The following is a 25,057-nucleotide window of genomic DNA, read 5'->3' as shown; positions in this document are numbered from 1 at the left end:
CGACGAGAGCTAGTAGCAACATGACTGCACAGCATGCTACTAAGGAGCCCGCTAACGGTGAAGCTCTGGTCAGTGATGATGACGCCTCGCTGGGAGATAAAGTTAACCAAGTGTTGGTGATGCTGAGCTCAGTGAAAGGGGAAATAGCGGCAAGGAAAACAGATTTCACAACCAAGCTTGACAACATGACGGCGGCTATGGGACATGCAGAAGGAGATGGGTGTTGGGCCACTCAACCTCATGGAAGGGGGGAGGGGGGACCACGTTTTGAGAACAAAGAGACCACATGGTAAGAACTGGAAAAGTTCGCCATTGGTCATGTGACCCTCCCCTGGGTCCCCCCCCCTTTCAAGGTGCAACACTGGAGGCCAACAGCAGGGGAGCCCAAGAGCTCCCTCACCAGCTGGAATGTCCGGGGCGGGCCCTCCTTCAGGATTGGTCCACATGGCCCTGACCCCAGCGAGGACCCGGAACCAAAACAAGAGGTATAAAAACCCCCGCGAAGGTAAAAACTGTCTCTTCCAAGCCGAATGTGCTCCGAGCCGGACGCACCTCTTCGCACGGAGAGAAAGTACTGCATGTGTTAACGCTGACCGGGCCCCGGAGTTCCACACCTGGCCGGACGAGCCGAGAACCAACGTGGAATTACTTTTCCTTTTTCCTTTTTCTTTTCTTCACCAGATCCGAGTGTGCAGTGGCAGCGCACACTCCTCACGCATGCAGACCTGAAGCCGCTTCTTCTCCCCCCTCCTCAAAAGAAGCGCTTGATCATCCTGGGATCATCCTGTGGACTTTTCCTGTCCACAGACAGTTCAGCTTGTTTCCCTGGGACGCCAGAGAAACAAGCTCCAGCCGGGAAATCAACGGACTTTCCCCGGCCGCCGCAGCACGTTCACCCTCGTCAAACTGAGTAAGGCTTAGAGTCTGGGCAGGCAATGAGAATAACGTGACTTTAATATTGCTGTGTGTTTTATTATTGTGTTTGAACTCAGGGACGCCGATCCCGTGTTTCCAACCCATCTGTGTCTGCGCGTTGGATTCACTTCCACGTGAACCTCCGCACTGTGCAGCCCCCCCCCCCTCTGTCTGCCCCTCTGTGCCTGGAGTCTAATACTGCCACAGTCTCACTTTTAGACTCCGTGTGCAGACCGAGACAGTGTGCAGAGCTGGACACACAGTAGGATCTGTCCTCCTTTCTCCCCCTCCTTTTTCTCTCTTCTCATCTCCTCTCCCTCGATCACGCAGCAGCAACAGCTGTTCCCCATGCGCTGAGACCGTGTGTAGTTCACTGTCCCTGGGAATTCTTGGCCACGAGCCCCCAGGCGCGCTCCAAGCAGGCTCATGAGCCGTGCACGAGCACAGTGACGTCACGCCGTCCAGAAGGAGTGCGCCGAGCGCCTCTGGTGGCCGCGTGGGTGATTGCGATCTCTTGAAAGACCGCCACTCGGTGGACAAGTCGAGTCATTGCATTCTCCCTCCGTGCGCCGCCGCGCCCCTAGTGGTCGTTACGGTTACTGCCTCGAACCAGCCGCCTGCCGCCACCTGGTGTCTGTTCGAGGTCATTACACCCACTCACACTGACCCGCCAAGGTCCGCCGCCACCTGGTGGACACTCGTGGTCATTACATCCCCACTCAGGCTTCCACACACACACACACACACACACACACACACACACACACCCTCTTTCTTTGTACATAGTGTTTGCTGTTTAATAGATTAGATCTCCGTGTTTGATGTTTATTACTTAATTGTGTTGTTTTAATAAATAATTTCTGAATTATTATTGAATAATTACCTTTTTGTTAATAAACGCATTTTAACTGAATGATCAATTCTTGGTAATTATTGTGTATTTATTGTTGACAATTCACTGGTTTGTAACAGTCTGTGCTCGAATCTCACACCTTCCTTGTTATTTAATATTGTTATATTTACACAGAAATATTAACTGACTTAAATAACCTTTTGACAAACGTGACTGAAACTTGGTACTAGCTATTTCCAGCTTACCTGGTGGTGCCCCGATTCAATTATTATTTGATAAATAATCAATTTATTCAAATTAATAGTTTTTCATTAATAAATTATTTTTGATAATTTATTAACTTTTGAGTAATTACTCAATTACTCTAGGAGTTGCTGATGAGTAACTAACCATTTACATTAGTAATCCCAATATTTCCTAAATTACTTTCAGTAATCTATTACTTTCAGTAATCCATTACTTACAGTAATTATTAATGCTAATTACCAACCATAAATCCCAACACTTGTTAATATGCCAGAAGGATTGGAGGGAGCCGACGTGTGCTCATTCTGGGAGCGGTGGATACGAGAGGCGCTGGGCGGGGGTGAAAAGTCACTGTCTCCCTTCATACTGGAGAAAGCACACAGGATAGGTCCAAAGAGGGACACCAAGTCTCGCCCAAGAGCAGTGATAATGCACTTTCTGAACTTCAAAGACAAACAGGCGGTCCTCCAAGCGGCGCGGGACAGAAAGGACATCACCTACAACAACTAGCAGGTCTGCTTCTACCCATATTTAGCCACAGGGCTGCTCCAGCAGAGGAAAGGGTTCCACCCCATTCGTGAGGAACTCCGAAAGATGAACATTAGACATGGAGTGGCTTTTCCTGCCAAGCTTCTTGTGACTTATGGGGGTTAAGACTCATGTATTCAAAACACCTGCAGAAGCTAATGTGTTTTTGAAGATCATCCAAGAAGTTCCAAACCATGAAGAACACTAACATGCAGGGACCAGCTGGTCTGATATAAGACGTGTGCATGAATGACCGACACATTGTAGCATTTTGGTTAACCGGTGATATTCAAAGTGATCAAACTAAGTGGATACTACACATTTCTTATATTCTCTTATTTACTTTATTTGTTTATGCTACATAATTGAGAGTGGAAGCTCAGTGGACCATTTGTTTTATGTCTTAGTTTATTTAAGTAAATTTTTATTTTTTACAAAAGGAGAAAAGAAAAAATATGTAGGTGAGCAGGAGTTGAAATAATGATGATACAGTAGCAGTGAGGAGCAGTGTAGGAAAGTGGCTTGACCAGTCCTCCTTAGTGTGGACTGGTCCTTGGCAATAACGGAAGGCAAAGTTGGGGAGGGTGGGGGTCATCCAGTGGATGGGAGGGTGGGGGTGGGAGGGTGGGGGTCATCCAGTGGATGGGAGGGTGGGGGTCATCCAGTGGATGGGGGTAAAGGGAAGTGTTTGTGTTCGACCTGTTGGATTCATCTGTTTTTGTTCTGCCCAGTGAATGTGTTTCTATACTACAAAGTAACGTTATGACAAAGTCATTTTACAATATTCATGTCTCAGGGTTTAGATCTTAAATTTATTTCATGGAACTGTAGGGGCCTGCAGCGCCTCCAGAAAATTAAACAAGTCTTAAACAAAATTAAGGAGATGGATTCCAAAATAGTGTTTTTACAGGAAACTCCTCTCCTGGATGACAACCTTTTGAGGAGGAGGAGGAGGATGAGGAGGTGGAGGGGAGGCGTGCATACAGCAGCATTTACATCACAGTCTAGAGGAGTCATGACTTTGATACACGAGTCGATTCCCTTTCAAATTAAAAATACTGTCAAAGACAGAAGAGGAAGATATTTAATTCTTCAGGGTGTTGTTTTTTTAACAATTTTTGAATTTGACAAATGTTTATGGACCTAATGTGGATGATAGTAATTTTTACAATTATCTTTTTTTTAACTCTTTCTACTCTTCAGGGATCCCACATAATTGGGGGAGATTTTAATTGTGCGCTAAAACCAGAATTGGATAGATCAAGTGGAGTAGATCAGTCGCATGCTAACTGTAGAGCAACAATTCAAAGATTCATGAAAGATTTAACTTTAATTGACATATGGAGGGAGAGAAATCAAAATATTAGAACCTATTCCTGTCACTCAGGTACTTACCAGACTTACTCTAGAATAGATTTCTTTCTCATCTCTACCATATTACAATCCAAAGTTTACAACTGCTCTTCTGGTGGTATTGTGATCTCGGATCATGCTCCCTGTTGCTTGATATATAAAGATGCTAAGCTGAAAAGAAACCCTCCACGGTGGCAATTTCAACATAAATGGCTACTGGATGAAGATTTGGTCTAATATTTAGGCGAACAAATTGATATATTTTTTGAAATTAATACCACACAAACAACAGCATCTATAAAATGGGAAGCATTGAAGGCATTCCTTAGAGGACATATAATTAGTTATACAGGTCATAAATCCAAAAAGAATGGAGAAGTTAGGTCACACTTAGAAAGTAAAATAAAAGAACTTCAAGACAAGATTACCCACATGGAAAGAACCTATATAAACATATATGTTTTAATATAGGTTTTGATATAGGTTTGGCATATATGTACATATATGTATATAACATATAGGAAAACGGCCAATTTTATATATTTCACATATATTCAAAACCTATATCAAAACCTATATTAAAACATATATGTTTATATAGGTTCTGTCCATGTGGGACTTTCCATATATGCAGCATATATATTGTCATATATATTGTCATATATGTGCATATATGCAGCATATATGTGCATATATGTGCACATATGCAGAATATATATTGTCATATATGTGCATATATGGAGCATATATATGGTCATATATGTGCATATATGCAGCCCATATATTGTCATATATGCTGCATATATGCACATAAATGCAGCATATATGGTCATATATGTGCATATATGCAGCATATATATGGTCATATATGTGCATATATGCAGCATTTATGTGCATATATGCTACATATATGTGCATATATGCAGCATATATATGGTCATATATGTGCATATATGCAGCCCATACATTGTCATATATGTGCATATATGCAGCATTTATGTGCATATATGCAGCATATATATTGTCATATATGTGCATATATACAGCATATATATTGTCATATATGTGCATATATGTGCATATATGTGCATATATGCAGCATATATGTGCATATATGTGCATATATGCAGCATATATATGGTCATATATGTGCATATATGCAGCATTTATGTGCATATTACAACATTATTACATTATCACAAGAATTATTACAACAATTCTATCTGATGACCAAACCCTGTTAGATCCACAGGAGATTAATATGGCCTTTAAAAAATATTATAAAGAGCTCTATAAAGTGCAAAACACTTTACTGTCAGAAGAAATTGATACCTTTATAAATAAATTGGATATGCCAAGGATCTCAAAGGAAAATGAAAATCATCTAAACTTAGAAATGACCAAAGAAGAAATAGGACAAGTCATTGACAACATGAAGGCCAGAAAGAGAGCGGGGCCAGACGGACTCCCAACTGAGCTATACAAGAAATTTAAAGATAAATTAATAGGCCCTCTGTTAGAAATGATTGCAGAAGTTTATCAGTTAAATTGTCTCCCTTCTACAGTGAATACAGCAATGATTGCTCTTTTACCTAAACCAGGTAAACCCATGAATAAATGTGATGAGATTTTAGACCCATTAGCCTATTGAACTCTGATGTAAAAATAATCACTAAGGTGTTGTCAAGGCGACTACAAAATAGTCTACCTCACATAGTTGACCGGGATCAAAATGGATTTATAATGGGTAGGCAGGGCTTTCACAATGTAAGGAGATTGTTATATATAATTCATTGTATCTGACACTGCTCTTCTACCAATAGATGCTGAAAAGGCCTTTGATAGAGTGGAATGGCTATACCTGTTTAAGGTTTTAAAAAAATGTGGCTGTGGAGCAAACTTTTTAAAATGGATCAAGATATTATACAAAAATCCGACTGCTGAAATCATGACAAATAAAAATATTTCAGATCCAATTAAGATTAGCAGAGGTTGTAGACAAGGTTGCTCACTTTCTCCCTTATTGTTCACATTAGCTGCTGAACCACTTGCTGTTGCTTTGCGCTCTCACCCTCAGTTTAGTGGGATCTCGGTTGGACCAACGAGTCAGAACATTTTGCTATATTTAACCAATCATTCTGGAAATAATAAGGTCATTTAGTAAGATATCTGGTTACAAAATTATCAGAACCAAGTCTTCAATTCTGTTATTAAATGCAAATGATAGAGTCCATCCACCTCGTGAGGTCTTGCAATTTAATGTAGTTTCACATTTTGAGTACCTGGGAATCCAAATGTTGCCAGATTTGAAAGAAATAGTTGAAATAAATTATAATCTCATAAAGAAAGACTTAACTAATTTAATTGAAAGATGGATGCCTCTACCAATATCTATGACAGGGAGAGTCAATATTTTGAAAATGAATGTGTTACCAAAATTACTCTATTTAGCTCCGTTTCCACCGCAGAAAAAGTGCCGTCTGTCTGCTGATTGGTCAGTGATTTACGACACGCCCTCAATATGTTAATGTGCCGGCTGAATCCTCTGCTGTCAGTGTGGTCAGCTGTGCTCTGGTTGTTTTTATTTTCATTTTCTTTTCTTTGCTGCTCAACTTTAGTGTTTGTGGTGAAAGAGTGACTTGAGGCAGGGGGAGACCGGGGGGAGGGACTTTGCACCGCGTTGGAGCTTCCTGTTTGCAGCATAGCGCATGGCGCTGATGTGCGTCCGGGACACCGGAGTCTGGAGCTCTCGTCTCCGGCACTGACCGCGCTCCGGCAGCTCCTCTTCCCAGAGGCGGTCAGCGTTCTGTTCAGCCGCGGTCAGTGGCGCTATATCGTGAGGACGGACCACGGCAGCGATGAAGAGGAGCTCGGAGCTCGGCGCCTCCGTGTTCCGACGCTGAGCTGCCGGACCGCGATCAGCGCCGGAGTGGAGAACCTCCTGCGTTTGAGCAGAAAGCTCAGACTCCCGTGTCTGTGCCTCGGCCAACCGGGGGGAACGCTCCGGCCACTTGCCCCGCACCCGAGCTCTCGAGTGCGGGGCAAGTGGCCCCAAGTCGCTGGCAAGTGGCCGGAGCGTTCACTCTCTCACAACAAACACGGAAGTTGCGCTGCAGCTCTCCGCTGCAAAAAATGACTGCTGCAAAAAGTAACTTTTTTTTTCCCGCTGCAAAAAATAACAGTGCAAAGTGGAGAATTTAAACAACAACAGAGGATTCATAAGATCTACATCTGACGACTTTCTTTTCTGTTGTAACGTCACATTTCTGCGGAGCTCATAAGCCCCGCCCACTTTTAACGCTCCTCTCTGCAGTGGGGACGCCACCCAAAATTTTGGTCGGGGTCTCTATTCCGTACCGCTCCGCTCCGTCCCGGCACTTGTGTGCGGTGGAAACGGGGCTTAGTTTCAAAACATCCCCTTGCTGCCTCCTCCAGGCTTTTTTCTCCAAATTAAGAAGTTTTTTTTATCACATTTATATGGAATAATAAAAGGTCACGACTCCGCCTGTCTTTGCTTTACCTTCCATATGAACGAGGAGGTCTAAAATGCCCAAATCTCCAACTGTATTATTGGGCTACACAGTTGAGGTCTATGATGTTTTATTATACAAATCACTCTCCACATTGGGTGGATATGGAAAGTCAAGGGTTACATTTAGAACTCCCTATGTACATGTATTCCAACACAGTTACAAAATTATTGAAACAGAAGAAAAATACAATACTTAAAAATATGATCAGAATATGGAGAGATGTAAAAAAAATACTTAAAAGAACCATATGGTTTATCCCAATTTACTCCAATATGGGGCAACCATTTTTTGTACCTGGGAGAGCTGATGCAGTTTTTCATACATGGAGAGTCAAAGGATTGGGAAGCATTCAAGATGCTTACCTACCTAACTGTGACACACTAATGAGCTTTCAAGAGTTACAGGATCAATTTCATATCGATAAAAAACATTTCTTTAAGTATCTTCAATTGTGAAGTTACATACACAAAACCCAGAACAATATACTAACAAAACCGACACACTCAGACTTAGAGGAAATGATGACAAAGGATCGTCGAAAGAAAGGCATGATATCACATATATACAATTTTATGATGGCAAGAGATCCTGAAGATTCGTATGGCAGACTCCAAGCTTAGAATGAAGATTTGTGATTGGATTTATCTGTGGAGTGGAGGGCTACATGTAGCTCTGCACATACCACGTATGGGCCATGTATTAATGTACGCCTCAGATTAATACAGTTTAAAGCGTTAATGCAAGTCTATGTGACACCGGTAGATCTTCATAGATATAATGGTAACATTCCTGATCTATGTCCAAAATGCACCGACTGTAGGGGAACACTGGCTCACTGCATGTGGTATTGTAGGAAGATTGCAGTGTTTTGGGAAAAAATAAGAGGTGTCATTGAAAACATTATTTGTAAGAAATTTATATTGGACCGAAGGTTATTCATATTTGGTTTATACCCAGAGAAATGTACATATACAAAGAGTGAAAAATGTTTATAAATATAAGCCTGTTGAATGCTAAGAGATGTATATCATTATTTTGGAAGAAGAGTCATGGACCTTCTGTGGAACAGTGGAGGCAGCAGATGTTGTCAACCCTCCCATTGGAGAAGATCACCTGTGTGTTGAAGGGCAGACAGAATGTTGTTGGGAGGGTCTGGGGGCCTTTCATGTTGTATGTTAAAGACCTTTGAGCATGAGTAATAGTGTGATGTTTACTTTACCTTTGTTAATTCTTTCTGAACGGGCAGTGTGATTTGTTTTTTGTTTTGTTGTTGTGTGTTATGTTATAAAAAGTAATAACAACTGTTTTGGGGAGAAAAAACCCCCACTACAGAACACCAAGGACCAAGGTGGCTTAGAACTTCCAAACGTTTATAATTATTAAGGCTGGCTGGACATTGAAAAAACCTTCTGTGAAGATCTCCACATCAGAGACCTTCCTTTCTTCAGTCCTATCATCAAAAAACACAACTGCTTTAAAAGCATCAATATAAACAATCTCTGACAGCTTGGTGGGAATTTCTTCAAATGAATGGATCGTCACTCATTCCCTGCAAACTCACACCTTCTGGAACAATCCTGACATCCTGCAAAGGAAGAAACCAATAAACTTCACAAGATGGCAGAACAAGGGAATAAGAAACTTGGAACGCCTTCTCTTCAATAACTCTTTTATTCCATTTAATGATCTAATAGAAACTTATGGTATCAGTCAAAACAACTATCTGGAATATCTTCAGCTCCAGTCAATAATACAAACAAAGTTCAAACTAGAAGAGATGAACCTAAACTGACCTCAGACAGTGACAAACCTCCTGAAGATCTCAGCTCCAAAACCACTTTCTAAAATCGTTTAATCCTGTCAAGTTCCAAAACCACAATATCCCTTCAAGCTCCAAATGGGAAGAAGATCTCAACATCAACACAGACCCAACACTTTGGTCACTGATCTGTAGAAACACATTCACAATGAGCAGAAACACCAATATACAGCTCAGACAATACAAGGTCCTTCACTAGTTCATTACAGGACAAAGATGTTCAAGATGCTCTCACTTCCTCTAACATATGTTCTAACTGCACAGCTGATCTCCTTGATACCTGTCTACACTATGATCTCCCTGATACCTGTCTACACTGTGATCTCCCTGATACCTGTCTACACTGTGATCTCCCTGATACCTGTCTACACTGTGATCTCCCTGATACCTATCTACACTGTGATCTCCTTGATACCTGTCTACACAGCTGATCTCCTTGATACCTCTCTACACTGTGATCTCCCTGATACCTGTCTACACTATGATCTCCCTGATACCTGTCTACACTATGATCTCCCTGATACCTATCTACACTGTGATCTCCTTGATACCTGTCTACACTGTGATCTCCCTGGTACCTATCTACACTGTGATCTATCTGATACCTATCTACACTGTGATCTCCCTAGAATATTGATCTCCGGATGGCGCCGCCTTGGGGCCGTCTGTGGTCTGGGGGGAGGGGGGGGCCTGGCCTTGAGTGGTGCGGAGGTGCTGGGTGTCGGGCCCCGGCCGGGCTGCCTGGCCGGGGCAGGCGGGTGTGGGGCTTTGGGGCCTTGGGGGCTGGGTGCCCTCCCCTTTCTGGTGGGGGTGCCTGCTGCGGCGCCCACACACACACACAAACACATGCACACAAACACACACACACAAAACTACTTTCTCTGCTGTAAAAACTTTGGAAATCACAAGTTTCATAATTCGAAAAACTCACTGAAATCCTCAATGTGACACAACACAGTCATTTTGACACTGTGTGTGTGTGTGTGTGTGTGTGTGTGTGTGTGTGTGTGTGTGTGTGTGTGTGTGTGTGTGTGTGTGTGTGTGTGTGTGTGTGTGTGTGTGTGTGTGTGTGTGTGTGTGTGTGTGTGCGTGTGTGTGGTTGTCTCTCTGTGTTTTCCTTGTGATGGACTGGTGACCTGTTCAGTGTGTGCACTGCCTTTCACCCAATGTCAGCTGAGATCATCTCCACCCCCCCTCCCCCCCCCCTCCCCTCCCCCAGCAACCCTCCGCTGAATGCATTAATATTTTACAAGAAAAGCTACAAGCCAGAAGAATGACTGTAATCTTGCAGCAATAGAATGTGTGTTGTTCTCTTTTGCTATCTTTGTAGGGGCTTAAACCTACAACCTAAAGCCCACATCGCTCGAAACTACACAGTGCTGCATGTTTTATAAGATTCAAGTCTGAGGTCACTGAAAGGTTAAAGCTTGCGACTGGCTTAAAGATTGAGTTGTGGTGGTTAGCTTTGGCCGAGATGCGAGGGAATTGATCGTGCCAATGAGTCATCCCCATAAGCAAAGTCGTGTGTATGTGTGTGTGTGTGTGTGTGTGTGTGTGTGTGTGTGTGTGTGTGTGTGTGTGTGTGTGTGTGTGTGTGTGTGTGTGTGTGTGTGTGTGTGCGTTCTATATACTGTGTAAGTATGGGTGTCGTCTTGTGTGAGTATGTGAGGGTGGGGGGTGTCTACGCTCCCTAGCCACTGGCCTCCAGCCGGGCTGGTGCTGAGCCATGTGATGCGGGTCTTAGACTCTGCTCTTTGGCCGTCGGGTGGGGTGGGGGGGGGCTTCCTGTCCGAGTCCTCTTGTGGTGCCTTGTCGGGGTGGGTGTTGGACCTTCTCCCTCTCAGCCCCCCCTTACCTTACCTCACCTTACCTCACTCAACAATAGGGGCCAGGGGACGGGGCCTAGGGTGGGGGGGGTCCAGGCTACTTAACTGTGGTCTGCCCCTCCCCCGACTTTGCACCGCCCACAATTTTAACTACACTTAGTCACGCAGGGTCTTGAGGGGATCAGCTGGCTTTCAGAGGTCTCCGGCTGGGCCTTGTTTACATTCCTGGTCTGGGGAGGGGGGTTGGTCTGGGGCTCGGCAGCTGTCCCACCGGGTTGTGGGAGGTCTGGCCCCCGGGGGTGCGGCGGGCTCTGCGGGCTCCCTGCCCGCGTGGCCTGGGGGCCCTGCTCCGGCCGGTCCCGGCTTGGCGGCCCAGGTTGGGGCCTGGGTCTCTGCCCCCTTTATCCTTCTCTTGTGGGCCCTTCTTGCCTGGGGGGGGTCCTCTTTGTACTCTCCGTCTGGTGCCTTCCAGGTTGGGCCGTGGCTCTCCGGGGTGGTTTGTCGTGGCCTCCCCGGGTCCGGGGGGCTGCTAGGTGCCGGAGTTGCGGCATCTTGCCCTGGTGGCTTCGGGCCCCGGGGTGGTACTGCGGGCCCCCCCACAACAGGTCCAACCACACCCAGTGGACAAACATTGCTTTTAAATTGTGCACTGTCACATTCAGAATGTGATAAAAGTTACGAGCCCTGTCTCAATCAGACAACGTAATGGTTTACAACAGTACAATGTTTACTTACCAGATCAGTGTACTAAGTGCAAGTCATCCCAAAACTCAGATGAAAATTTAAATTGTTGGGAGCTCCACGTAACTGAAGACGTGGGCGGACACACAGTGGGACAAAAGTAGATCTGCATAATTCTGAAACAACACGCAAAGGACACTCGGAAAATAAATAGTTTTTCCTAAATTAATCTTTAGATAAATCAAGTTAAGCATGTTTTCCAACCCCACATTTCTACTTAATCATTTAAAAGTAGTGTTCTCAACAGGTTGGTAAAAACTAAGTTTGGTTAAATGATCTTTTTTCATTAATTTGTATGTTACCATTTACAGTGTAGCACCTATGAACAAGTGTTGCAGTCATTAGCTTTGAACCATTTCATCACCAGTGGCCACAGTGCAGAAGTCAGACGTAGAGAAATGAGAGAAAAATGAACAAAGTGAGTATAAGATGAACCATTTGGCACAGACGCACTAACCACTCCCCCCTGCAGCTCAGTGGCCTGGCCAGCTCCACAGTGGAACTTGAGCGAGTGTTGTTTTTAACCAGCCTTTTGCAGCGTTAGAGGACAGGGTGACATAAAACCCTTGGTGACCAATCTGCTCCACGGCGCTCTGTCTGTCTGTCTGTCTGTCTGTCTGTCTGTACGGCTTGTCTTCAGTCAGTTCCACTTTTTGTAGCTCTGCCTCGTAGAACAAACCGTCGATAAGTTCTCTGTCATAATCTTTGAGATTGTATACGGCGGGAGTACGGAGCGACGCATTCTGACATGGTAAATACTTCATCCGTAAAACTCTGCTCGTATTTTTCATCAAATGTCCCTCTCACTTTGGATATTCTGGCGAGGTCGGACCTCCTTGTATCTAAACTTTCTTTTCTGACCATCGCCAGCTATCAGTGCACCGTACAGATTGCGAAAAACTTGGCGTGGTTTTTCAGACGTCACCTCCGCGAGGGTCATCTTTATGCTTCAGTGAAAAGTGTTGTTGTAACTTCTAACCAAGTCTTGCAAAACCTCGAGGTGACGCCTGGTGTTGTGAGCCCCGAAATATCTCCACATCCTCGTTTTTAACGTACGGTTAAATCTTTGAACCACGGAGGCCTTTAGATCGCTGGCTGTGGAGAAATGTGTGATGCCATGTTTCTTCATCAGAATTTCAAATTTGTTGTTAAAAAAATTCCTTCCCGGCATCATTTTGTAGTTTTTCTGGTTTCTGGCTATCTTTTGCGATAGCCAGAAAGCCTGCACGACCTCACTACTGGTCTTCTTCTTTAAAGCACACACGTAGGGCTGGTCACTATAGCTCTGTTCCTAGCAAAATGTATCCTAGCTGGTTTGTGCAGAGTATAGGTATCTTGACCGGATAAAATATCTTTCACATCTCCTGTCTTCACTTTTCTACCCGTCTTGTTTTGAACGGCTTTACGGAGTCTGTCGACACCCCATAGCTGCCAGGATTTGCTGTGTTGTAACATTGTTGTTTCATAGACCATTTCTCAGCAATGTTATCTTCAACAGTTACGAGGTTTAACTGACCTTATGTGTGAGAGAGAAGTACTTTATTTTATTTCATCTAAAATCCTAAGTCTAGGCTGTAAGCTGTCGTTGTTGTTTGACGTTAGAGTTAAATCTAACATTAAACCCTGTATTCAGAGAATGAAACAATTAAAAACCCTCTACTACCCCTGAATTAATCATTTAAACCAACCCTTACATTAAAAGCCTGCATGTGTTCTCTTAGGAGGTTGTATTTAAGAGATAAATTGAAATTCTTCAAAGTAACCTTAATTTAATAAAAACTTTGAAATTCCCATCAGAGCCCTTATAAACTAATTTAGGAAGCTTCGACTCTAACATCAAACTGTTTAAGACCATATATACAGAGAATTGAACATTAAGCTGTTTAAAAACATCCCCTAATACAGGAATTAAACATATAAAAAGCCACGCCTGATACAGGTATTAAACTATTTAAACCCCTGCTGCCCTCTGCTGAACATTATCAACTCTTGTTGATAATGACCAGCAATGATCATGATCAACTTATGTTCAGCAGGAGTGTCAGGACAAACATGAAACAAGTCAGTTACTGAAGGATATACAAGATGCGTGTCCGTGTGTGTGTGTGTGTGTGTGTGTGTGTGTGTGTGTGTGTGTGTGTGTGTGTGTGTGTGTGTGTGTGTGTGTGTGTGTGTGTGTGTGTGTCACTGACGTGTTCGGTGCAGGTGGGTTCTCGTCTTCGGGTCGGACCTTGAAGAAACTGGACAGGAGTTTGCAGCGGGAGATGTGAGGCGGCAGGTTGACCAGCAGGTGGCAGTATTCAGCCAGTGTGTTCTGACGGTTCTCCCTGGACTTCTGGCTGTCCACCCAGCGAGGAGCTGAGGACACAATCATAATCAGTGTCTAACAGTCTGAATCACTAAACAGTCTGAACAAACATCAGCTTTTAACAATCTGAACCACTGAATAAGACAGACAAATAAAGAAAAATACTTTATTTTAACCTGCAATCATATGTGAAACAAATACTGAAAATAAAGAGTAAACATGTGAATATAACTTTAATAATAATGAAAGCTCAACTCTGCAGTAATATTTGGAAAACAAATGTACAAATGAAACATTTCACCACTGCAGGACATTTAGCAGCAGTGAGTGCAGCACTGCCTTCTAGTGGCCGTGTTTATGAGCTTCAAATGAGCAGATTTTTCATTGCAGTTTCTTCTTTTTCTTCTTCTTGCAAACAGATTTTCCTGAGAGATGTGTAAACTCTCACTTCTGTGTTTATAGAAAAAAAAAAAAAAAAAGGAAGTGAAAACACGTTTCTTTCACAACAAGTCAAAACTCCTACAAAACTCTGCCGCACGAGTGCTGACGAGGACCAGAGGGCGGGCCCACATCACACCTATTTTAAAATTGCTGCATTGGCTCCCCGTTCGCTTCAGGATCGATTTTAAGGTTCTTTTACTAGTTTTTAAGTGTCTTAATGGTTTTGCACCCTCTTATTTATCCGAACTACTTTTATCATATCAACCCTCGCGGACCCTGAGGTCCTCCGGCACCGGCCTTTTAATTGTCCCTCAAACGAGGACCAAGACTCACGGGGAGGCTGGTTCAGCTCCTATGGCCCCCGTTTGTGGACCAGCCTGCCGGGGAACCTCAGGGCTGCAGAGTCCATTGAGGTTTTTAAAAAAGGGTTAAAAACTCACCTTTTTAATCAGGCTTTTAACTGATTTTATACATGTATGTGTGTATATAGTTATGTATTTGATCAATGTATTTATCTACTTCTATTTATTTATTTCAGATAATTATCTAATTTTCTTTTTTATCTCCAGTGGTTCCTCTAGGGGGCGCTACACTGGTGGTGGCCGGTTTTTGCCACTGGTGGAGCCGTCCCACGGGTTTCCCTGCCCGGGCCCCTGGCAGGTCCCCCGCGTATGCGGTGGGATTGGCTTGTCTGCCCGACTGGGGGGGATCTGTGGGGCGGCGCCCCCTGTGGTCGGACGTTGTGCCGCCCCCAGTGTGGACGGCCCAAATATGTCCCTTTCCTCACCTTAGTCCTCAGTGTCCTGCCATGTCTCCATATCACTCGGCATGTCTTCACCTATGATGTGTGTCTGCATGTGTGCGTGTGTGTTCACCTGCTTTTTATTCATCTATTTTATCTTTGCACTGTTTTTAATTTTTGTGGAAGCACTTTGTGTTGCTTAATGTATAAAAAGTGCTATAGAAATAAAGATTATTATTATTATTATTATTATTAAAAGAAGTTGTGAATGTTTGCACAGTGACAAAAGTCAAACTCCTGCTCTTCTCTCGAACTTTATTATTTCTTATTACTCCTTAATCCTCCAAGAAAATTCAGGAGCATATCTACTAGTTATTACAAAGATAAAGTAAGTAGCTATTTAACAAAGCCACTCCTATTTTGCTGTTTAATTAACTATATTTACAAGTTACAAAAATGGACAAAGTGGTGAGATTTGGGCAGGTGGGCAGGGGAAGATGAAGATGAACAGTTCTCCCTACGACATTCCTACAGGCTGTGGTGTTAGCTCGTGTTTCTTGGTGGCACTAGAGATCACATTTTGAGACACTGAGGATTCATTTTTACATTCCCTTAGCTTTTTCGCCAGTCTTGATGAGCGTGCCAAATTTGATCAATATTTGAGCGAGTTTAGGGGGTCAAAGAAAAAACAATAAGAAACATTATAAATACAATAGGGTCCTGGCCTTTTGGGCTCGGTCCCTAATAACAATAATAATAATAATAATTATTATTATTATTATAAACAATATGAGTAAATCAGGTTAATATCTCAATTTTACTGTGTCAGTGCTCAACTGGTATTAAAAGCCAATATACTGTATATTTGTGTTGAGTCTGCACTGAGTGGCTCTATTGCAGACTGGAAGCAGTTCCACAGACAGGGTGCTGCCATGGAGGAGGCACGGTCGCCTCTAGTTCTGAGTCTGGATCTGGGAACTTCAAGGACAATCTGGTCAGCCGACCGCAGTGAAAAAAACCACAGCATGAACATTTAAAATCTTGGATAAATAAGAAGTGGCCAACCCATATAACACCTTTAAAGGTAGGCATAAAAGCTTGAAAACAATTTGACAAGAGACAGGAGGCCAGTGGAGCGAGGGTGAGACTGGAGAGGTTTAAAAAGATTCTAAAAGAGGCAGGAGGCCAGTGGAGCGAGGGTGAGACTGGAGAGGTTTAAAAAGATTCTAAAAGAGACAGGAGGCCAGTGGAGCGAGGGTGAGACTGGAGAGGTTTAAAAAGATTCTAAAAGAGACAGGAGGCCAGTGGATCGAGGGTGAGACGGGAGAGGTTTAAAAAAGATTCTAAAAGAGACAGGAGGCCAGTGGATCGAGGGTGAGACTGGAGAGGTTAAAAAAGATTCTAAAAGAGACAGGAGGCCAGTGGATCGAGGGTGATACTGGAGAGGTTAAAAAAGATTCTAAAAGAGACAGGAGGCCAGTGGAGCGAGGGTGATACTGGAGAGGTTTAAAAAGATTCTAAAAGAGACAGGAGGCCAGTGGAGCGAGGGTGAGACTGGAGAGGTTAAAAAAGATTCTAAAAGAGACAGGAGGCCAGTGGAGCGAGGGTGAGACTGGAGAGGTTTAAAAAGATTCTAAAAGAGACAGGAGGCCAGTGGAGCGAGGGTGATACTGGAGAGGTTTAAAAAGATTCTAAAAGAGACAGGAGGCCAGTGGATCGAGGGTGAGACTGGAGAGGTTTAAAAAGATTCTAAAAGAGACAGGAGGCCAGTGGATCGAGGGTGAGACTGGAGAGGTTTAAAAAGATTCTAAAAGAGACAGGAGGCCAGTGGAGCGAGGGTGAGACTGGAGAGGTTTAAAAAGATTCTAAAAGAGACAGGAGGCCAGTGGATCGAGGGTGAGACTGGAGAGGTTAAAAAAGATTCTAAAAGAGACAGGAGGCCAGTGGATCGAGGGTGAGACTGGAGAGGTTAAAAAAGATTCTAAAAGAGACAGGAGGCCAGTGGAGCGAGGGTGAGACTGGAGAGGTTAAAAAAGATTCTAAAAGAGACAGGAGGCCAGTGGAGCGAGGGTGAGACTGGAGAGGTTATAAAAGATTCTAAAAGAGACAGGAGGCCAGTGGAGCGAGGGTGAGACTGGAGAGGTTATAAAAGATTCTAAAAGAGACAGGAGGCCAGTGGAGCGAGGGTGAGACTGGAGAGGTTTAAAAAGATTCTAAAAGAGGCAGGAGGCCAGTGGAGCGAGGGTGAGACTGGAGAGGTTTAAAAAGATTCTAAAAGAGACAGGAGGCCAGTGGAGCGAGGGTGAGACTGGAGAGGTTAAAAAAGATTCTAAAAGAGACAGGAGGCCAGTGGAGCGAGGGTGAGACTGGAGAGGTTTAAAAAGATTCTAAAAGAGACAGGAGGCCAGTGGATCGAGGGTGAGACTGGAGAGGTTTAAAAAGATTCTAAAAGAGACAGGAGGCCAGTGGATCGAGGGTGAGACTGGAGAGGTTTAAAAAGATTCTAAAAGAGACAGGAGGCCAGTGGAGCGAGGGTGAGACTGGAGAGGTTTAAAAAGATTCTAAAAGAGACAGGAGGCCAGTGGAGCGAGGGTGAGACTGGAGAGGTTTAAAAAAGATTCTAAAAGAGACAGGAGGCCAGTGGATCGAGGGTGATACTGGAGAGGTTTAAAAAGATTCTAAAAGAGACAGGAGGCCAGTGGATCGAGGGTGAGACTGGAGAGGTTAAAAAAGATTCTAAAAGAGACAGGAGGCCAGTGGAGCGAGGGTGAGACTGGAGAGGTTAAAAAAGATTCTAAAAGAGACAGGAGGCCAGTGGAGCGAGGGTGATACTGGAGAGGTTTAAAAAGATTCTAAAAGAGACAGGAGGCCAGTGGAGCGAGGGTGAGACTGGAGAGGTTTAAAAAGATTCTAAAAGAGACAGGAGGCCAGTGGAGCGAGGGTGAGACTGGAGAGGTTATAAAAGATTCTAAAAGAGACAGGAGGCCAGTGGAGCGAGGGTGAGACTGGAGAGGTTTAAAAAGATTCTAAAAGAGACAGGAGGCCAGTGGAGCGAGGGTGAGACTGGAGAGGTTTAAAAAGATTCTAAAAGAGACAGGAGGCCAGTGGATCGAGGGTGAGACTGGAGAGGTTAAAAAAGATTCTAAAAGAGACAGGAGGCCAGTGGATCGAGGGTGATACTGGAGAGGTTTAAAAAGATTCTAAAAGAGACAGGAGGCCAGTGGATCGAGGGTGAGACTGGAGAGGTTAAAAAAGATTCTAAAAGAGACAGGAGGCCAGTGGAGCGAGGGTGAGACTGGAGAGGTTAAAAAAGATTCTAAAAGAGACAGGAGGCCAGTGGAGCGAGGGTGATACTGGAGAGGTTTAAAAAGATTCTAAAAGAGACAGGAGGCCAGTGGAGCGAGGGTGAGACTGGAGAGGTTTAAAAAGATTCTAAAAGAGACAGGAGGCCAGTGGAGCGAGGGTGAGACTGGAGAGGTTATAAAAGATTCTAAAAGAGACAGGAGGCCAGTGGAGCGAGGGTGATACTGGAGAGGTTTAAAAAGATTCTAAAAGAGACAGGAGGCCAGTGGATCGAGGGTGAGACTGGAGAGGTTATAAAAGATTCTAAAAGAGACAGGAGGCCAGTGGAGCGAGGGTGATACTGGAGAGGTTTAAAAAGATTCTAAAAGAGACAGGAGGCCAGTGGATCGAGGGTGAGACTGGAGAGGTTTAAAAAGATTCTAAAAGAGACAGGAGGCCAGTGGAGCGAGGGTGAGACTGGAGAGGTTTAAAAAGATTCTAAAAGAGACAGGAGGCCAGTGGAGCGAGGGTGATACTGGAGAGGTTTAAAAAGATTCTAAAAGAGACAGGAGGCCAGTGGAGCGAGGGTGAGACTGGAGAGGTTTAAAAAGATTCTAAAAGAGACAGGAGGCCAGTGGAGCGAGGGTGAGACTGGAGAGGTTAAAAAAGATTCTAAAAGAGACAGGAGGCCAGTGGAGCGAGGGTGAGACTGGAGAGGTTTAAAAAGATTCTAAAAGAGACAGGAGGCCAGTGGAGCGAGGGTGATACTGGAGAGGTTAAAAAAGATTCTAAAAGAGACAGGAGGCCAGTGGAGCGAGGGTGAGGCTGGAGAGGTTTAAAAAGATTCTAAAAGAGACAGGAGGCCAGTGGAGCGAGGGTGAGACTGGAGAGGTGTGCCTTGTTTCTTTCCCCTGTTAGAAGTCCGGCAGCAGCGTTTGCTTTCAGCTGAAGGCGATGAAGAGATGTGTGGTTGAGGCCATTGTGGGGCCATTGTGGGGCCATTGTGGGGCCATTGTAGCACAAAGTGCAGCCATCCAACCACCATGGTATAAAGGCATGTACGACTCTCTCACAGTGCAGTGGTAAGACTTTACTTTGGCCAACAGCCTCAAATGAAAGAAACCAGTTTTGACAACAGAACTGTGTTTGTTAGTCAAAGTTAAACGCACTGTTAAAAACCCTTCAGAGTTTAAAGGGAGGTGGATCCTGGATCTCTGGAGGGCCATGAGCACTGGTGCACTCAACCCCTCGCTGCCCCCTGCTGGTCTGTGGTCCCTTGTCTGTTAATCTGACTTGACCCTGTTATTGTTGACTTTATAACAGTTTCATTAAAAAATTAAAAAGTTGAGTTTGTTTCATAATTTATTAAAAATATTTGTTAAAAGAAATCAGAAACCAAACATGACAGACGTCACATTTGGTTTCTGGTTTCTTTTAACAAATATTTTTACTGTGTTGTATTTTATCACATTGCATTAAGTGTATAACTGTAATTTGTTTCCCTTTAGGATGACACATAACTGTTCAGGGACTACAGATGAAAAATTCAAAGAACTCTGACATATTTTGCAGAAATGTATGTTCATATGCACTGATCCCTATAATAAAACAAACAAACAAATAAATATATAAATAAAACTTGATCTGCATGCTAAAAACAACCATCTCTGTTTGAGATTTATTCAGACAAGAAATGAATCTCCAGCCAGTACTGTAGATCCTCTGAGTAGCTGAGCAGTGACGGGGATGTTGTTTAGTAGATCTGGACATTCTCAGCATAGCAGTGAAAGAGATATTGTTTTTCCTCATCATGGACCCCAGGGGGAGCATCTCCCAAGAAAATACAAAGAGGCATAAAACAGACTCCTGCTGGAAGCCGCAGGAGAGCCTGGCTGTGGAGGAGGAGCGGTCATCGTGTGGTTGCTGAGTCAGAAGCAGCAGGCGGGCCTAAAGTGCTGACAAACCCAACTTCCTTCATCCAGTTAAAAGAAGTTAAAAACTCTACAAAGAGACATTTCAGTGTTATTCTGGGCTTAAATACATAATAACACTTTCCAATGATGCTCAAATCATGTAATAATGTTTAGAATTGGTTAAAAACAGCTCCCTCCAAGACTTTGATAAAAACAGGATTTTAGAAATGTTTCTTAAAAGTGGAGAGAAGCGAGGCTCCAGATCCTTTCTTCTTCTTTTAAAGAGGTTTCACCACTGCAGCTTTTACAAAGAGCCAGAACCTCCTGAGCCCAGAGCTAAATACACTTCCCCCATCAGTGTAAACAACAGCTTTCAATCAATTGGCATCTTTGTCTGTACAGAGTTTGAGTGAAACATTCACATGAATCAGCAGTTTCATGAACAAACCAACTTTCCTACCTGGCAACGACGGGAAGATCCGGTCCTTCTTTTCTATCTGACCCGACTCGATGGGAAACATCTCCTTCAGGGATTTCTGTCAGGAACACACCAGAACACTTTAAACACACACACGCATGCACACACACAAGCGCGCGCATGCACACGCACGCGCGTGCACACACGCATGCACACACACACGCGCGCGCATGCACACACACACACACACACACACACACACACTCACGTGGAAGGTGTGGATCTCGGGGTAGGACCTGTAGATCAGCTTCTCCGACTGGTCACTCCATTTCACCATCAGCATGTACACCTGTACACAGAGACGACTTGAGCAACCACAGCCGCCACCGACACTTTTGGTTTGTGGCTTTTTACCAAAACTGGAAGTCAGCACATGTTTGCGCCACCATGGCAAACAGGCGTGGCGCCCGTTTGCCATGGTGGCGGCAGCCAGAAGCATAGAGTGCCCAGTCAAGAGTTTCTATATTCTGATGAGACGCTCACATCACGCCCGGAAAAGACGTCCATACAATGTCCAGGAAAGACATACAAAAGAAACTTTTATGTTGGGTTCCCTGAGGACAGAAATGAAGAGTTTAGAACCAGTTCTGCTCAGTGGGGTGCTATAATATGTAATATGTGTTTATATGTGCAAACATGAGGCAAGTGGATAAGTGTTATGAATAAGTCATTTGATTCTAAGAGGGCAAAGGAATTGCCAGATTATTTCAAGAGTAGGTCGTCCACATCTCAGGTGGGAAATAGCCAGTAGGTACTGGAGGTTATGGAGGTAGTGGACGATACGTAGCAGCTCCAGAAGGGATGATGGATGAGCTGGTGTCCTGTTTCCAGGACCTTCAGCTCCACCAGGTGAAATATCTCCATTGTTTTCAGTCTGTTGCCACAGTGACTGGAGGTACCGGGGCTCTATCGATGAAGCTTTGTTCGGTGGTTGTTCAGGCATGTTACTCAAGGTTCACATACTCACAGTTGGTTGAACTAATTCAGATCGCTTGTTCTGGAACCAGGAACTCTGTGTTTCATCTCAGAGTGAGTCAACGCAGAGTTCAGGACACTCATAGTTCTGAACTACAACCCTGGATTTTCTCTTGTCCAGGTAACTTTGGGATGAACTCTGGTTTTCCATACTATGATCATACTATGCTGGTTCACTTCTCACCAGGATAAATCACACTGGTAACTGACTCTGAATGTCTAACCTGCTCCCCAGCAGGATACCTTCTCCATAAGATCACAGTGAGTGTAATGCTCCACCTCTTGACCAATCAGATCTCTTGGAAAATGCCCCGCCCATTCTTAAATGATGGTGATTGGTGCATTGTTTCACAGCTCAGTGCAGCAGAGAGGAGATGAGAAAGTATTTACAACAATCTTTTTAACATAGCTTTGAAGGATGTTTTTATTCTTCACTTGTTCAAAGTCTGTTTTTCTCCACGAGGGTTGATCATCATCATCATAATAATAATAATAATAACAATAATTATAATAATAATAATAATAATAATAATAATAATAATAATTATAATAATAATAATAATAATAATAATAATAATAATAATAAGAGAACTGCAGAAACATGAATTTATGGAACCAGAACTACTTAACCTGTCACAAAACTCACGCAAGACAAACTCAGCCTCTAAACAACTGGATGGAAAATCTAAACTAAAAGAAGTGCAGTGACGAAGTTTATCCCGACACGTTTCTGCTGGTATAAAGTGAAACTGAGTGATCACAGTGCCGTCCGTTTATATTGTCCAATAAATTGATATTGTATAATCTCACCAAGTTAACAAGCCAGAAATAGTCCACAGAGTTGCTTTTAACCTGCTGGATGTGTTTAAATTCTTCATTTTGTCATAGATTAATTGCTTCTTCATTAATCTGTAATCTGCTTTGCAGAGTTTCTCCCTGTGTGATTGGTCAGATGCTGCAAGCTCAACCCCTGGGTTGAACCACAGAGTTGATAATCTCATGCTTAGTGGTTTCCAGGTTGGTGCGTGTCTGGGTGACTCGACCCGGAAACACAGAGATGTCCTGGAGGTGGTGATCGGGTGGGAGAGTAGGCCCCAGGGGGCGCTCTAGTGCTGAGGAGACTTAGTATGTTCTACTTCTTTTCTGGAAGACACCCCCCACACAGCAACAACAACAACAACAACAACAATAGCAACAGCAACAGCAATGACGACTGCAAGCAACAATCAAAATCAATAAGGAACAAAAAATATTAAAAACCAGTAAGAGTAAATAAAAGCAGCAGGCTGACTCACATAGTGCTGACTGGGGAAGAAACGCTTCTCGAAGCCCAGCAGCTCCACATGGCGTACGAAGCTCTCCTCCATGGCGACAGACGGCAGCTTTGACATTCAGCTCTGCTCACCTTCAGCTCTGCTCACTTCTTCACTTCCTCTTTCTGAGGCTGTTTGAACATAAATCAGGAAACACAGAAGCTTTCACTTCATCACTGCAGCAAACACAGGAGTCTGCCCCTCTCTCTCTCTCTCTCTCTCTGTCTCTCTCTCTCTCTCACACACACACACACACACGCACACACACACACACACACACACACACACACACACACACACACACACACGATGTCAAAATGACTGTGTTGTGTCACATTGAGGATTTCAGTGAGTTTTTCTAATTGTGAAACTTGTGATTTCCACAAGTGTGTGTGTGTGTGTGTGTGTGTGTGTGTGTGTGTGTGTGTGTGTGTGTGTGTGTGTGTGTGTGTGTGTGTGTGTGTGTGTGTGTGTGTGTGTGTGTGTGTGTGTGTGTGTGTGTGTTTTTCTTTGTGCAATTTAATTTGTCCTCATAATACTTTTTGTGCCTATTTGTGCGCTTGCACAATTAATATTCTTTTGCTTGCGATGGAACAGAAGAGAAGAAACAATAATATCTAGACCCAGGTTTGGACACACTGCACTGAAATACACACTGGCCAGGATAGGGAAACATGACACAGGGGAATGAGGAAAGTGTGGGCGACCAGAAACAGTGGAACATGTCATGGGACATTGCCAGGGATACAAAACAGTGAGGTACAGGTGGATTAGGAAGTTGGGAAATAAGAAACCTTTTATTATCACAGATATACAGCAGCACTCAGGGAGTAAGGGATATCAGTTAATGTTTGAGTTTCTTCAGGAGAGCAAGTAAGTGGGGAGGATATAGTTTAATTTATTTATCTATGTATTTATTTGTATTACATTTTTTGAGAAAGAGGGTCAAGGCGTTTTGATCCACACCCCAGGTGGCAGTTGGTGGCGGTAATGCACCAATTCATTGCTCACCACAAAAAAGAAGAAGAAGAAGAAGAAGAAGAAGAGAGGAGACTGCTTTTACAAGACTAAGGCCCAATCCCAATTCTATTTTGTACCCATCCGCCTACCCCTTAGCCCTCCGCCTCCGCCTCCGCCTCCGCCTCTGCCTCCGCCTCCGCCTTCCCCTTCCAAAACGAGGGCAAAGGCAAAGGGATAAAAGTTTCAGCCCTTAGATTTGGGACACCCCTCTCCCTCTGCTCACCCCCGCCCCTCTCCATCGTATATTTTTAGGACATACCTTCATTGAATCCACTCACTGAGTATTCAGCCACTCTAGTCGTCGTGTGGTCGTCAGTTGCTCACTCAGTCTCTCTGGGTTGTCCTCGGATCCCGTCAACCCCGCCACTGGAAGGAATTTCTGGACCGAACTCAGCTGGCCTGCTAGTTAATGGTAACCTGCAGGTTTTTACAAAGGACCTGGTCCTTTGCCGTGCACGTATCCAGCCGTCTGTTTGAACTCCTTCCAGGGAACGGGTTGTGTTGGGATCCGGCTCGAAGGACCAAGTTATGTTAGGTGAAAAACCTGCTAGAATGATAGAAAGGAGACAACCCCAGTATCGAGAGCAATAATAGCCACAACAATCAACATTTCTTGCTCAAGGGCAGAGAGTGAAGTCACCTGACAGCTCGTTCATCTATCTGCCCAGTTCTTCCCTCTGCTGCCTGCTTTTATTCCCAACGTTGAAGTACGTGGTTACATTCTTGTTCCATGATACAACAAAGCAAGGTTAACACTGGATCTCAGGCCTG

The 25,057-nt window shown here is 44.0% G+C and overlaps 1 protein-coding gene across 1 annotated transcript in view; it reads right to left on the bottom strand.

Moving 5' to 3' along the window:
- The window catches only part of ncf1 (neutrophil cytosolic factor 1), a 72,594-nt gene extending 49,235 nt beyond the window's left edge, over window positions 1-23,359 (bottom strand). Inside the window, exons 1-4 of the mRNA XM_080509283.1 lie at window positions 23,249-23,359; window positions 21,187-21,267; window positions 20,961-21,036; window positions 14,007-14,172 (exon numbers count right to left, since the gene is read on the bottom strand). Coding sequence (XP_080365409.1) covers window positions 14,007-14,172; window positions 20,961-21,036; window positions 21,187-21,267; window positions 23,249-23,344 — 419 coding nt within the window. The 5' untranslated portion in view covers window positions 23,345-23,359. The remainder of the gene's footprint in view (window positions 1-14,006; window positions 14,173-20,960; window positions 21,037-21,186; window positions 21,268-23,248) is intronic.
- Window positions 23,360-25,057: the final 1,698 nt, after the last annotated feature.

Source organism: Blennius ocellaris (genome assembly GCF_963422515.1).
Source record: "Blennius ocellaris genome assembly, chromosome: 14".
Lineage (NCBI taxonomy): Eukaryota > Metazoa > Chordata > Actinopteri > Blenniiformes > Blenniidae > Blennius > Blennius ocellaris.
Note: the sequence above shows the minus strand (reverse complement) of the source record. Positions and strands in the feature narration are given on the sequence as shown.